The following is a 16039-nucleotide window of genomic DNA, read 5'->3' as shown; positions in this document are numbered from 1 at the left end:
GGTCCTCTCCCCCTCCCTCTTCCAGTGTGCTCATCCATTACAGGACTCCCAGCCACACCTGTCCACCTGTCTGGTGCACCCCACCAAACACTGGGCTCCTTGGGGCAGCCCCTGACCCTGCCTTGAGAGGAGATTCTGGTGGCCAGGCCAGGAAAGGTCATGGAGACCCCAGGGTCACAGAGAAGAAGGAAGAAACGGCTAAACTTTCAAACTGCATTTCAGCCTCCTGGTATCTCTTCTTCTTGCCTCTCTCCCCTCTTCTAGAATCTCTCCTTCCCACTCAGCCCCAAGATCCCGGCCACTAGGGGCTTTCCAAATCCCAGACCTAAACGCATCAGTCCCGTTGCGCAGCTTCACCTCCCACAGGCCCAGTTGCCCTCCAGGCTCATCTCCTGCTATGCCCCACCATGCCCTCATCCAGCCACACCCGACTGTCCGCAGCTTCCCGCACGTGAACCGGGTGTGACGCCCCACAGCCTGCACACGTGCTGCTGTTCCTGCCCCCTGGAATGCCCTTCACTACTTCTATCTGGAGCAGACTCCTACGCCTACCTCAAGGGCCACATTACGTACCATCTCCTCTGAAGAGCCACCAGCCCTGCCCCAACCCGCTGGCACCACCTTCCTACATGGTGTCACTCAGCCCCTAGGAGCAAGCTGAACTCAGGGGCACAACAGGCCTGGCTGAAGGCAGCAGAGAGTGGCCTGATGTAAGCCCTGCACAGGCCCTCTAGAAGGTCCCCGTCTCACCAGCCACGTCAGCCCCACTCCCCATGGCCACAGGCTGCTGCCCTCCCCGGCCCCGGCCCTCTCCCCGACGCCCCGTCCCCTGTGCCGCTGCTGCTCTGGGGCCGGGTGCTGCTACCTGAGAGAACTGCCAGTGCAGCTTCATCCTCTTGGCTTTGGCGTAGCTGCACTCGATGAGCCGTGGCCGGCTGTTGACGTCCACCAGACACCGGTTGTCGTCGTCATCGACCGTGGGGCTCAGGATGCCCACGTGGATCTGCTGACTGCTCGTGTAGTACACGTTCTGGGGGTGGAGGGAGAATGAGGTCAAATGCTAAGGACTAGCGAGGTGGGGAGGGTCCGAGGGGCTTCCCCCTGGGCACCTGGCAAAGACACCACAAGCCAGAGGCCTGCAAATGATTTTCCACTGCAACAGACGCTAGAGACCCTTTTACATTATGATTCAGTACAGCATCTGGTCCACACGTACAACTGAAACAAAATGTTCAGGAAAGCAAACTTAGCATTCCAATACGCAATGCACTGAATTTTCTATTTTATTCTTTCTTTGAAAAACATTGGTCATAACCTTTTAAATAGATTTCACCATTCACAGTTTAAAAAACACTGCTTGAATCCATTATTTGCAGGCTTGCTGACTTCTTTCCTCCATAAATATTCTGTGCAAGATATCATGCTTGGCTGGTAGCTAAAGAGCAGAAGACCCAGGCCACGCCTTAGGGAGCGCAGAGTCTTAGAGACGGGAGATGTGTTACAGGTAATTTCCATCCCTGTGAAGGCTGTGTAGAGCAGGAGTTGGCAACTTTTTCTTAAAGGGCCAGATGGCAAATATCTGGGGCTTTGCAGTGTGTTGTGAGGTCCCCAAGTCCACCCCCGGGTTCGAGGATGGGCTAGGACTCACGAGACTCAGCCAATAGTTGCACTCACAGCTATGGTATATCACAGAGAAAGATTACAAATCAAATCAGCAAAGGGAAAAGGCACATGAGGCAAAGTCTGGAGGAAACCAGGCGCCAGCTTCCAAGGGTCCTCTCCCACCAGACACAGAGAACACACAGGCTTCCCCAGGATGGAGCTGAGATGACGCTTGTGAATTGTTACCTACCAGGGAAGCTCTTAGAGACTCAGCACCCAGTCTTTTTATTGGGTGCTGGTCACGTAATGGGCCTCTGGCTGGTACATACCCAGATCCCAGACTTCTAGGAGGAAAGCTGGTGTACAGCATAAACCATATTATTTGTATAATCAGTTTGGTCACAGTGAGCCTCTCTTACCCTCTGTAGGAATGGTGGGAACCTTCTTGAAATCCAGGTTCCCAGATGCTAGTCAAGGGCTGACCTTGTAAGCAGGTCTTTCAAAGGAGAGCAATCAGGCTGCTGTTCTTTTGGTTTTTTTTTTTTTTTTTTTTTTTTGCACAGAGGGTCAGTCTGAAAACTCAACTCTGTGGTTGTAGTGCAAATGCACAGACAATACAAAAATGAATGACTATGTATGTCCCATTAACACTTTATTTACAAAGGTCGGGGCTGGTTCTGGTCTAGAGGAAAGCCATAGGACCCTTGGACTTCAGAGTTTTCAGTTACTTCCCCCAGCTTCAAACAGTGGTTCCCAACAAGGGCTCTGAGTGGCCAGTCACAGGGTCTGTGAGCTCTTGTCCTCTGTTACCAAAGAAATTAACACCCCCACCTATGATTTGGTCGTAGGGGCAAATCAAGATTTCTCTGCTTTAGGTTAGAACTCAGGGCAGGTCTTGTTATCTTGATCTATTCAAAACCTCTCACTGGTAAGTATTTTTGATTAATTCCAAATGGTAAAAGGAAGTACTTCTTGGCTTTTGTAAAAGAGGATGGTTGACAAGGACTTTTAAAACATGGGTGCAGGGCATAAAAGGGACTGTGTAGTGAGAAAGGCAGTGCAGGGGAGGACAGTAAATAAGGGTGGTCCTTTGGGGGCACATGCTCTCTGACCCTCAGAAGTCCAGGGAAGGGTCAGAGAGGCAGGCACCCTTTGGACATAAGAAGAATTCCAGGCCAGGGTATTGGTCAAGGGAGAGGAATCCAGAGAGGATGTAATAAAGGCAGGATAATGGTGTGGGTATGGGGTAAGGGAGCCACAGGGATAGTATAGTTCCCTGGGATAGTAGCATGGAGCTGCTACCACCACTGGGCCCAAAGAGATGAGGAGAGAGCAGGTACCAGAACCTGTAAGAGCAAAGTTATGTAGAGAGTGTTGAATTGCGAACAGCTTCAGGGACGGAGAGGGTTGGGGGTGGTGGTGAGAGGTGGTTAATAAATGTCCCGGCATCACCCTCCCTTCACTCCATTCTTCTGCTGGGTCAGCCCACTGGAGGAACCCAGCTAGAAGCCAGAGAACATGGGAGCCCATGGAAACATTCCATAAAGTCAGCCTCACAGGGTAGAAGGAAAAGGATGGAGAGTGGATCTCGAGAGGCAAATGAAAGACTCATTACAGCTGGGATCTGCTCTCCAAGGTAACCTTACAAGCTACCAGGCTTGGTAAATCCATGGAAATGGACAGCAAAACTACTCAGGTGGCTGATTCTTCCCATAAAAGAGGTGAAGGATCATAGTGACCAAAGTTCTGAGCAGAGGCCAAATAAGGAATGCTTGGCTTCAGTGTGGAAATGTGACCAGAACACAGAGGCAAGGGGAGCCTATTCAATACGTAAATTGGGTAAGAACTGGGTGGGCTTTTCATCAGAATCTTAAAACTGTCAAGTGTGTGCCCTGGATTTTCAGTTCTCTACCAAGGAAAGCTGATGACTGCTGTGGATTCCAGTTTAACAGCACTAAAGAAGAATTTGATGGCTGGTATGATTTAGGAAATTAAATAGATGCAGACAGACATCTCATCCATCCATCCATCCATCATCCAAAGACAAGTACTCTCTAAGTTAGGTTCTGAGGATACAGAGATGAGAAAGCCATGGTTCCCTGTCCTGGACGATCCAACAGCCAAATTGGGGAAACTAACATATCAGGAAATATTGGTCTTAGAAACTCACTACCTCCAGAAAGCCTTCCCTGAGCCTCTCTGCAAAGATGCACAGCTGCCAATGTGCCCTTGGGTTAAACGCACCATGCTCTCTCCCCAAGACAGAGTGTAGCTCTCAGGCACCCGGTGTGCCAGGACCTGGATTTCCTGAGGCTCCAGAGTGTGGGCTGCCAGACAAGGAGAGCCAGGGAGCCAGTCACTGCTACCCGTTCCTTCATCCCTGTCAGCGGGGCCTGGCTCCCACCACCAGGGTGGGCTCCTCAGACACAAGAGGCTGCCCAGGTGATATAAAATCAGTTTTATCCACTTAGCTGCTCTGAAGTGGTCGGGGGAGATGCTGAGAGACATGTGCACTTACTGGTACGGCTGTCATCAGAGCTGCTGATTGCTCCAAAGTCTGGGAAAACCATAATAAGGACAGACAGTTGTTTGTTATTTAAAAAGCAAACAACAAAGTGCATCTTGGATGGGGTAACCACGAAGCCGGTCAGATTACAGGGTGATTTGGCAAAGAGGAGCCTCTGAAGTTGTCACTTGGACACCTCAGAAGCCCAGCCAGTGGTGGATTGAATCAATAAGTGGCCTGAGCACAAAAGAGGGAAACAGTTTTGTACAAGGCACCCTACTTTTAGTGCCTGCAGGCCCAGCTATGCTTTCTGAACAATGGGGAACCTGGAGGTTTAACAAGAAACGACTTAGAATTGTGGTTCACACTAAGGGGCAGTCTTGCCCCTCAGAGTACATTTGGCAACGTCTGGAGACATTTTCGGTCGGCAGGATGGGGCTGGGGGAAGGCTGCTACTGGTATCCAGTGGGTGGAGGTCAGCGACGCCACTTAACACCCTACAGCCTGCAGGACAGTCCCTCACAGCAAACAATTATCCAGTCCCAAAGGTCAAGAGCGCTGCCATTGAGAACGCTTGCCTTGGACTGCTACTGATGCAAGCTGAAACATTTTTAGCTCTTACTGTGGGCCAGACATGAAGTTACTTTATCCCAGCGAATCCTAATAACAACCCTATGAAGCAGGTGCTACCATTATCCCCATCCTGTGGATGAGAAAACTGAGGCACAAAGAGATTAAGACCTTGTCCAAAGTTGCACAGCTGGAGAACAGTAGCTGAGATTTAAACTGGGGCGGTCTGACACCAGAGCTGCACCTGTGACCGCTCGCCTCACTCGCCTCCCTCCCTACGGTCACTCCAGCTCCAGGGGCCAGGCCGGAGGGGGAGAGGCTGGCTTGGAAGCTTCCGCTGGGATCCCTTCGAGCCGTGAGGGGGCCTGGACTAAGGGAGCAGCCGAGGGCTGGAGGAGCCTTAACTAAAAGGCCTGTGACACGAGATGGGACAAAGGGCTAAGGCGGCAACACCCCTCCTGTAACTCACGTCAGAGGTGGAAGGCGAGCTGTTACGCCATTTGTGGATGTTTTACAAACCCCTGGGGCATAGAAATGACACCCCTGACCCCTCAGCCCTCCTCAGCTGCAAGCGATTGCTTCAGCTCACTCTCCTCTCAGCCCCCATGGCCCAGCAGGGCGACAAACCCACTCCTGGCGTTTCATTCTGGTGCTTGAGAGAGAGGACAATCACCAGCGAGGTAAAAGGACAAACTGTCAGTATCTCAGGCTCAGGGGCTTTTCCTCTCCCCAGGCCGGGGGTCAGGAGTGAGGACTAGCAGCTGAGCTGGACGGCCAGCCGGGGAGCCCCGAGTGCCCCCGGCTGCACACTCCCATCCTCGGGGCCGCGGAGCCACAGCTGGGCAAAGACCCCCAGGCTGGAGGCTCCCCTCGGTCCGGTCCATCATCTCATCTCCCAGACAAGCAAGGCCCCCTGCCCTGCAGGAGGCAGGCAGGCTCCCGGCCGGCCTGGTGCGCTTCTCCTCCTGGGAGGCTTGGAGGTGGGGCCTGCCTCTGTCAGAGACCGAGGTAGTGCCTTCCACAGGCCCCAGCCCTCACTGCATCCAACATCGCCTCACTGACAAACAGCCACTGGGGGTGGAAACACTTCAGGAAGGGAAGGGTGAGAAGGCAACAAACATTTTATAGACCTTCCACACCGGTGCTCACCTTCAGCTGTGAGGATGAAGAAACTGAGGCTAAGAGGGTTTTAGACACCTTGCCAGGTACACAGGCAGCTGCTCTCTCCCTCCCAGATGAGGGGAGGTTCCAGGGAAGGCTGAGATCTTGGAAGTTTGGGGTCTTCATCCCACAACTGGGACCAAGCAGCCCAGGTGGTCCTCCCCTCAGCCTGGCAAGAACTGGGGCACCACCTCCCAGCAGCCCCAAACCCTTGGCTCAGGCAGAGGAACAAGGCTCCCCGGGGGCCAACCAGAGCTCATCCCTCAGAACCAGCAAGGGAACTACCGGGTCATTCCCACCAGATAGTTCACACCGAGACCCAGGGGCTCCAAGAAGGGGTCTCGGGGGCTCCGGTGGGTGGGGTTCTAGGGCCCTCTGCCCACCCCAACCTGGGCAGATCTTTTTTGGTCTTCCTTTTATTTGGCCTTCACATAGCATTTTACTTGAACAAAAGGTTATGAAGAACTTACAAAACAGTTTGAAAACCACTGCTCTGAGGCACGAGGCCTTTGTCCAGAAGGAGGGACACTAACGCCTAGTAAACCTTCATCAGCTTAAACCCCACCAACTGGAATTTGTAAACATTTGGGTGGGTAGCTTTACCTTCCTGTCTCCACCTCCCTCAGACCCCCCAGGCCCTCCGTTCTTTAATACGGCCGATTTACACATTTTTCAACCATTCAGTCCCCTCTTCTACCCAGACTCCTGTACCAGCATCTTGGCCTCTACGGGAATTCTAGGACCCTCCCCAGGCTGAGCAGAGGCTGAGATAAGGGAATCGTGTGGTGGGCAGGGGGAGAGGGGAGGAGAGCCACCCAGCAAATCAGGAACGTGGAGCAAAATGGGGTCGGTTCAGTTACCTAATCACACATTTCCAAGGTACAACGGAAGTGCCAGCTTTCTTTCAAACCATGGCGTGTGGATTTTGAGCGGGTTTATTTCCTCCATTACGCCATGTTTCCTTGGCAACACTGCGGGCCTACTGAGTAAGAGCCCTTGAAAAATGAGGTATAGTGGAGACAGAGGCACCAAGTTTCAGGCGATGGCGCGGCACTGGTGGTATTCGGCTAAATCCTTCCTCGGCCTGGAGCGTGGTGAGGGGTGGAAGGGGGAGAGCCCTAGGGAAATACTCTTTACAGAGAGAAAACAACTATTCTCAGCGCGCTGTTAGGGGACAAGTGATGCAGGGTGAAGTGGGGTCTCTGTGGTCATTTCTTTGCATGCTTGGAGGGGATCTGTACCCTAAGGGATTGTTGCAGCCCAACCAAGAATTAAGACCTCAGCTCTCTGCAGGGGTGGGAATCACACTAGGGGAGTGACACAGCTGAGGGGTTGAAAATCACACCTAATGGGGTGATTACACAGGGTTAAAATGGTGGGGGCAGGGGGGAGTTGGCAAAGATCACTGATGGGAGAACCAAACTGTGGGCTAAAGGGTGGGCTTCCTGGAGGCCGGGGTGTGCACTGGGAGAGGAGAAAGATCTGTGAGCAGATGAAATGGGAGAGGACAGAGGAATCAAAGGGACACAGTCCTAAATGCAGGCAAGCTCAGGCAGTGCTCGCCTTGGCTGCTTGTTAGAATCACCTGGGGAGCTTCAAAAACTAAATCAGTCTTGGGGGCGGGGCCTGGGCATGGGGATTTAGCCCAGGTGATTCCAGGTGGATTCAAGGTAGAAAACTGGGTGTATCAAGGGGAGGGGAGGAAATGCAGGGACAGCACCTGCTACTGCCAGGCTTCTCAGCCTTCCTCTCATCACGGCGGGGCAGGCATGATCCAGCTACGGGGTGTTGTTCATAAGACTCTGAGGAAGGCGGCTGAGGGGCTAGGAAACACCACTGCTCTGGACAGTGGTTCTCAAAGGGCGGTGCCAGCACCACCTGGGAACTTGTTAGGAACGTACATTTCTGAGCCCAGCCCCAGAGCTGCAAAATCAGAAACTCTCGAGGGCAGAACTTGGGAATCCGTGTCTCCCCGAGCCCTCCAGGCAAGTCCGATGTACGAACGTTTGAGAGCTGCTGGTCCAGGAGAAAGGTGGCCTGGTCGGCTTCCAAGCCAGGTGACCTGGGTCTCCCCTCGGCACACCCACCCTCACTCCCTAGCTGGGAGCCACTCGGAGCCTCGATTCCCTGACCTGTAAAATGCAGTTGTGAGGATTAAAATCCTGGGAGCCCTTAGTCTGACCACAGGGACTGCAGGGCAGGAACAGGACAGGCAGGGGCAGAGGGTGAGGAGACACCCAGCGGTGGGGGGAGCTGCTGTTCCAGTCGCCCTGACTCAGTGGCCCTCATCCCTGTGGCCCCCTCCCTGAGCCTGCCCGGCCAGTGGGCCTGAGGGGAAGGGTTCACGGATACAGCAGGCAGGGTGCGGGCATGATGGGGGTTGGGGGAGAAGGAGCAGAGCCTTGCTTTATTAAATTTCAATTTCGAGTGGTGATGGTGACATCCACCATGTGGGCTAGAAATGGGCTGTCTGTCCTATTTACCAAGAATGAGCTGCTGGCCCCGCCACAGACAGGGCAGGCTGATTTAAGGGTTTGGTTACTGGTCATTAACCCCTTGACCCAGAGGTTAGTTACTGTGCTGAGGACCGCAGGGCACTGATGCTAAATCAGGAACGAAGGCGAGTTATTTCCAAAATGATCTTATATTCACTAAGCACGGAACCAGGGGAATCTAGGGAACAGAAACACTTAGAAACATTCTGTCTGCCCTAACCACGAAGGGCAGACACGTGCAAAGCAAGGTGCCTAGCTCAGACTCCCCACAGTGAGCTTGTTTCCCTGGGGCAGCTAAGCACAGGAACCCCCGGCCCAGGTCTGCAGCTGGCACCCAGCCCCTAGTCAGCAGTCCATCCAGTTTAATTCAGCAAACACTCCTTCATGCCCCCGAGGGCGTGGGCCTGAGCTAGGGACGGGGAAGCAGAGAGGAGCCACGCAGGGCTTCCCTCAGGAGTGCTCAGCCTGTGGGGGAGACAGCCATGCTGAAAAGTCTGGAAAGAACAGCCTCCTTAGCGCAGACCAAGAGGAGGCAGGCAGAGCTGGGGTGACAAACTCTCCCCGGGGCTGGCCCAGTGAGGGAGGAGTTTTGAGATCAGCCTGGGAGGAGAGCAGTTTGCCCAGATAACTGACAAGGGCAGGGGACCTCGGGCAGAGGACGAGGATAAGCAAAGTCACAGGGGCTCGGCACTGCATGGCCAGTTAGGGAAGATGGGGCTGGAGAAGCAGCTTGGGAGCTGCAGAGTTTGGACTGCACCCTGCCGGTCACGGGGAGCTGGGACCTCAGATTAACCAGCCCTCCATTTGTCAGCACATCTGAGGGGTCCTCAGAGTCTTCTGAGTCAAAGACATTCAAGGGGCCTGGAAGTGAGCTGGGGTTAGAGGTGACTCCGGCTGCTCGGCAGGCCTGCCTGGAAGAGCATGGCCGTGGGCCTGCAGGGCAGCCGCGAGAGGAGTTGAGCTTTGGGCAGAGGTGTGGTCTCCGGATGTAACACTGAGCAGAAAAGTCTAAGGTATGACTTCTGCCTCCCACTGTGCACCTGAACTGGGCAGCCGGGGAAGCAGCCGTGGGCACTACTGCCGGGCTCTGAAAGCCTGACTTGGATGCCTAGTGCCTGTTTTCATGTTTCTCTCCAGGCTTGTGCCCGCAGCATGGGTGTCATCGCTCTTCCACTGCCTGCGGGTTGTGTGCGGCCCAGCCAGCCCCAGCAGCAGCCCTCATCCCCCGCCTCGCGCTGTCTTCTCTCCCTGTGACTGCTGGAGTCTCCTGGGCCCAGTGCGTCCCTGTGAGAGCCTCTGCCTCAGGAGAGAGACAGGTAACAGGGGTCACCCTGGGCTTCCCACAGGGAAACCAGTGAGAGTCCAGAGACAGACCAGAAATGATGGCTACAGGATTCTTGATGCTGAGAGTTTTCTTTGCTTTCTTGTGACAGCATCTTGCCTCGCCCTGGCCATATGGGCAGGCCTGTCCCACAGGCTGGCCAATCAGAGTGCCCCATTGCCTTGGCCCAGGATTAGTTCCAGGATGGGCATGTGACCCAGTCTGGGCCAATAAGAGTCCTCCCTGGATTTGTGTGTGTGTGTGTGTGTGTGTGTGTGTGTGTGTGTGTGTGTGTGAGATCAAGCTGGAAGCCTCTAAGTCAGGTAAATCAGGGAAACCCGTTCCCTCTTTACTATAAGACAGACTAAGTTTACACATAAAGGGAACCCCAATATTGTTTTTTTCTTTGTAAAAAAACTGTTTTTGTTTGTTTGGGTTTTTGGGATGGGGGAGATAATTAGGTTTATTTATTTATTTATTCTTTAATGGAGGCAAATGGATTGAACCCAGGATCTCAGGCATGCTAAGCACACACTCTACCACTGAGCTATACCCTCCCCCCAGGCCCCAATTTTGGAAGGTGCTGCTCCAAACCCTTCCTAGCTGTGTCTGCTCATCTACCACAAGCTCCCTCTACTCCCTGACAAACAGCTAAGATGAGGCACACGATGTGCACTGAGAAAGGTGCACCCTGACATTCCTCTTTTCAAAACACAACAGTCTGCTGACTCTGCATCCGCCTGTGACCGTCAGTGCACGCTCCTAATGCCTCTAACAGATGGATTCCCTGCCCTGTCCCGCGGGGCCGCCCCGGTGCTTCCCTCCAGTCTCAGCCGACACGTCCCAGCATCGTTCGTGTCAGACTCGGCCACGTGTCTTTAACCAATGGAACGTGAGCAGGAGAGATGCATGTCGTTTCCAATCAGAAGCCTTAGGAGGAAGCAGGTGATCTTCCACATCTCTTTTTGCTCTCTGCCTCTGGACTGGTCGTGTCCCAGAGGCGGGGCTGCTCCTTTGGCCCCAGAAAAAGGTGAGGTGACCCAGGGCAGCAGCTGAACGCTGGTGACCACGTAGCATAAGCAAGAAATAAGCATTTCTTGTTGTAAGGCCCTGCGATTTGGGGATCATCAGCCTAAGCAGAATGATAAAGAAATCCATTCTAGATGAAACAGTGCCGCCAAACCCTAATAGATGAGACATTGACACGGGGGCCAGAAAGTGGGTGGTGAGGAACCATCCCTGTGACCTCTTTTATGCAGCAGCAGTGAAACACTTGGCAAGACTGCTGCCTGCAATAAGTTGGTAGACAGAAAACATGGCAAATGAGCTCGTGCTTTCGATGACAAGCACGCCTTTGTTACTGTCGGCTGCTTTTGACAAGCGCTGCAAGAGGAAGATAAGGTCAGTAAAGATCTGGACCTGTAGCATGACCGAGAAATGTCTGTTATTGGAAGCCACTTGGATTTTGAGGTCACCCGTTACTGGAGCATAACGAAGCCTGAACTGGCTGACACACGCATTCTGCTATGCTCACTCACCAAACAATCATGCACAAACAGAATCACAACATGTGATGCACGATCTTAAAGAAAAGTAAAACGGGCTTGTAAAATATATACCGAGAGGACTTCATCTAGCAGGGGAGAGGAAGGAGGCTGATTTAAGAAAGACTGACAGGATTCACCTCCCCACTCTCATTGCTCATTAGCTGTGTAACTGTGGACAGTTTACCTGGCCATTCATTCTTTCAGTTTACTCATCTGTAAAAGCAGGAGATGATAGCAGTACCCACTGCGTAGAGCTGATGGGGGATTATATGGACTTTGCGCTGGGTAATGTCAGTGCTTAGCAGTGCTCTTGTCATGTCAGTCTCTCCCCGTCAGACTCCAAGTTCCCCAAGGGCAGGGGCCATGCTTGTCTTGCTCACCATTGTGTCTCTATTATCCAACCCAGTGCTTGACATGTAACATATACTCCAAACATATAGTTGTTTAAATATATGTGTTACTAAACTATTCCAGGGACATTGAACTCCATCCAGGCTCCCCACCTGGTTCCTATTTCATATCTCTTACTCTAAGAGTCCACTAAGCTTCTCTCTGCTTAGTTTTGGCCAGTACCTTGGACAACCCCCCCCCCCCCAACATGGCCTTTTGGATTAATAGTTTGGATACAATAGGATGCCCTCTCCAGGATGAGATTTCCAATATTTGCCCCCAGGACACAGTCTGCGCCAGGTCTAACCCTTATCTGGCCCCTGAGAGCAGTAAGGGGCTTAGTCCCTTGCGGGCACACCACAACTGTTACCCTGCACTGAAACAAGAAGAGCTTAGAATGTTCCCAGGGTGCATGTGTGTGTGTGTGTGTGTGTGTGTGTGTGTGTGTGTGTGTGTTTAACAGGGTTTTTTTTAACATAGTCAATAGCGATCTGGACTCAGCCATAATCTCAGTGACCAGGAAGATGAAGGAAAGAGGAAAGCAATAAAACCTGTGGGTTAAGATCCAGCAGGGAGAAGTTATCCCAGAAAAATGGACTTCGTGTGGATGAAATATTGGTGCCTGATTTTAATTTGCAAATAGAAATCTTTTTTAGCTCTTACTTCACCTGCTCCAACCCCATCTGCAGTCCCATCCCCCTGTTCCCCGGGAAGAGTATAACCTGATTTACTAGAGAAAAAAGGTCCAGCTCATGTCTTTAGTGGATGTCACAGACCCGGGATAGCAATGCCAGATGGACTGCACTGTGACAGAGAAAGTGCTAGGAGACTGAGGCCATTCTTTTGGGGATGCCTTTCCTTCCATCCCACAAGATAGGTGCTCAATAAATGTTTTTTGGATGAAGGAGTGAACAAATGAAATAATACAAAGTGAACCTGATAGGGCATTGTGATACAAAAATAGCCAGAGATTTCCCCCATCCTTGCATGCAAACCACATTGCAATGTGACTTTCTAGCTACTCCTTTCAAAGATGGAGTCTATTTCTCTGCCCACTGAGTCTGGGCTTGGCTGTGTGACTTCTTAGGCCAATGACAAAATTTCCACAGCGAACATAATGCAAGAAGAGACCAGAAAAGCACTCATGCAGTTGCGCGTGCCCTTTCTTGCTGCTCTTAGAAATCCCTGTCACCACCATCAGGTGAAGCAGCCTGGGCTAGCCTGTTGGATGATGAAACACACATGGTCCAGATGCCCCCTCTCTCCATCTGACATCAGCCCACCTCTGGAGGCTGACCCAACTAGCTGACCAGCTATTGGCTGCAGTTGCCTGACTGAGCCCAGCTGAGACCACCAGAAGAAAGGGCCAGCGCAGCCCAGCTCAAACTACTGACCCCCAGAATCTTGAGCTAAATAAACACATGTGTCTTTAGCCACTAAATCTTGGGGTAGTTTGCTACGTGGCCAAGGTGTACTGATACAGGGAGCTCCTTTCACGGGTGTCAGGGATGCTAAGTGTTTTACAAGCACACTTATTTAATCCTCAAAATAACCCTGGATAAGTGGGGGTGTTATTACCTGCACTTTTAGGTGAGGAAACAGAATTAGATAGAGGTCAATAAACGGACAGCAAGTGGCAGAGCTGGGAACCGAACTCAGGCCACTGGTTCCAAAGCCCAGCTCTCAACCACTCTGACACCTGCTTCTTACTAAAGATAGAAAGGAAGGTTTGATGCCACCCCTTTCTACCTGCACTCCCCTCTCCTGAAGCACTCCTCCCGCTCTGCTTTTGCTCCACACATCCATTGCTTCCTTTAAGGCCCAGGGCAGCTCCTGCTCCAGGAAGGCTTCCCTGACCTCCCAAGTTTACCAAGACACAGCCCTCTTTTCTCCTGAACCCTTCCCCTGGCAGAGTGGAGCCTCCATGGAGCCCTGCTGATCCTGGACTGAAAGCAGCGTGACATGACGGGGACAGAGTTCATTTGCTGTGAGGATGGAGAGACTGTTGGGAGTGGGTGCTTTGTCCTGAGCACAAAAGCCGGGGACCAAGGGTGACTGCAGTGGCTGCAGGAAAGGGGCTGTGGGTCCCCCAGTCTGATTCCACCAGCCCTTTCCTCCTACCCTCCCAGTTCCTATGGGGCCTGAGTGTGTACCTGAGATTTAATTTTTGTGGTCTTCTTGGGGCTTTCTCCCCCTCTCTCACCCTGATATGCTCGGGGCTTCTTTCCCTGGTTGGTCTTCCCTTGTCTGCCTCAGTTGGAGTCCTCTGAAAACACCTATCAAAATCCCAGTGTCTTTCAAGGCCAGTCCTTTCCAACTAGAAGGGCCTTTGCCTGTCTGTGTGGTCAGGCCACTCAAGATGGCTGTTCTCCTGCTCTCTGTACATCCCCTGCTCAGCTAGCCCTGATTCACTCACATGCCTATCAAATCCTCTTAATTATAGGGTTTAATTAGCCTCTGGTAACTGATGAGCTACGTGATGTCAAATCCCCTATAAACAGTAGCCTCTCCTCCAGCTGTAGCAAAGACCGCTGCTGTGTCCTGCCACTGTCTGCTGCACAGGGTGGGGTGTCACTCCAGGACCCTTTGTGTAAGGTCCCCCTGTCCAGTAAACCACTGATGTCTCTGTCACTGTCTTTGGCCTTTTGCTTTGGTCTCGAGGCTGGGCACCGCCAAGGCTTGCAGGCCTGCGGGGAGCAGCCCAACACTGTCCTGACCCAAGAGGCTCTTCCTGGAGGACACCGCCACTCCTGTGGGCTCTTGGGCCTGCTGGTTCTCTCATCAGGCATACGAGATGGAGCTGACGCTCTCCTCTCCCCGCAGTGCTCCTTCCACACCTCAGCTTCCCACCCTGGTGTAAAAACACCTCCTCCTTAAGCATCAGACATCAGGCACCACCACGCTCCGCCCGCTTCGTTCTCACCAGGTGCTTCCCAGGTAGCCCGCCGCATCCATCCAGGTCTCTGGCATCAGGCTCACAGCTTCCTCTACATCCCACCGGCAAGACTTCAGAGTTTCAATCAGTGAGTGACCCAACCTGCACCATGGCCTCAGTTCCAGGGAGGGCCTCCCACACCCAAACCCCAGCTCTCAGTGCCTGAACTGCTATACCCCTGAAATCTTAATCTTGATTACCCCGTCTCTTATTTCCTGAATGCCTGCTCATCAGCCTAACTGAGACCTTACGAATAAAAATCTTTTTTTCCTTCCTCTCCCACCTGGCCTTTCCAGGTCCCTAGAAAGGCTATACTCACATTCCTGCAGTCACTCCCTTCCCAGCACCTTCAGGTCTTTAATTCTTCATCCTTTCTGCCTTTCACACCCTGTAAATCCCACCTCTGCAGCCTCATTCACCTTCTCCACACCTGTTCCCTGGATGTGGAGCTTTCTCGAACTCCAAGAAAAATCACAGAACTGGGCAAGTTAGATCCATCACAAGCTCCTGGTTTTCAACTTCAAGAGGGCCCCCAGCCCTACCTGGTATTCCCTCTTGGGTTGCCTGCCCAGCCTCTGAGCCATTTCCCCTGAGCAGGGTTCCTCAACTGTCTCCCCTCTCTAATACTTCCAGACCCCCCTCTTTACTTGCAAGACAGCCTGCAAGCTTCTTCTTCCTGAACCTCCTTCCATCCTGCCCTGGACCTTCCAAGACGGGAGTTCCCCTCCTGTAGTCCAGGGCCCACCCCACTGGCCTTGGACTCCATCCTCTCCCGTCCCTCCCCTGTCCCCACTGCAAGAACGTGGCTTCATTCTCTCCCCATCTATCAGATCCCTTTCTCTGGACTTCTTTCCATCAGTTTCAAAACATGCTCCCTTTTTGCTTTTCTTAAAAAGCATATCTTAATACACACCTGTCTTCTCTCAACCCCACTCCCCTTCTAATAGCCAGCCGCTATCTCTCCATCCTTTCACAGCAAACTCTGGGGAAGAGGAGTCTGCACTCGCCGCCTCCTCCTCCTCATTCCTTCCCTGGATGGAGGCTCTCTGGCTACCAGGTCCTCCCAGACATTCCATGACTACCCTACCAACTACATCACGGGGGATAAAATACTCCTGAGGCATCAGCTGTCCTTGTTTTCCAGGGGTTGGTGTCAAGGTGAAACTTGCCACCCTAGAAACCCCCAGGGGGATTAAGAAGATGAGTACAGATCAGTCCATATGGTGGTCATCACTTAAAAGGCTCAAATTTTCCGTGAATTTAGGCATTCCTGTATCCAACACATATTTGTGAAGCACCTGTAATGCCCCAGGCAAACATGACTGAGTGACTCTTGAGCGGCCCAGGATATTCTGAGGCGCTAAGACACTGCAGAGACATTAATGTGTTCTGTAGCCCCATTCTCCAAGAATTAAGACCAGCAGATCCTTTTTCCTGCAGAAAGAATATTATGAAATTTTCCTTTTAAGTGTGTCCTTCACCCAAGTCAACCTCCACTCCCACACATGTTCC

At 52.4% G+C, this 16039-nt stretch overlaps 1 protein-coding gene across 2 annotated transcripts in view; it reads right to left on the bottom strand.

Moving 5' to 3' along the window:
• The window catches only part of GALNT18 (polypeptide N-acetylgalactosaminyltransferase 18), a 313567-nt gene that overhangs the window by 12307 nt on the left and 285221 nt on the right, over positions 1-16039 (bottom strand). Inside the window, exon 10 of one of the 2 annotated variants that reach the window (XM_064492571.1) lies at positions 863-1030. In XM_064492571.1, coding sequence (XP_064348641.1) covers positions 863-1030 — 168 coding nt within the window. The remainder of the gene's footprint in view (positions 1-862; positions 1031-16039) is intronic. The other variant, XM_031460024.2, reaches the window with a different exon arrangement.

The sequence above is a fragment of the Camelus dromedarius genome, chromosome 12 (assembly GCF_036321535.1).
Source record: "Camelus dromedarius isolate mCamDro1 chromosome 12, mCamDro1.pat, whole genome shotgun sequence".
NCBI classification, from domain to species: domain Eukaryota; kingdom Metazoa; phylum Chordata; class Mammalia; order Artiodactyla; family Camelidae; genus Camelus; species Camelus dromedarius.
The sequence above is the reverse complement of the archived record's forward strand: the minus strand, read 5'-3'. Positions and strand labels throughout refer to the sequence as shown.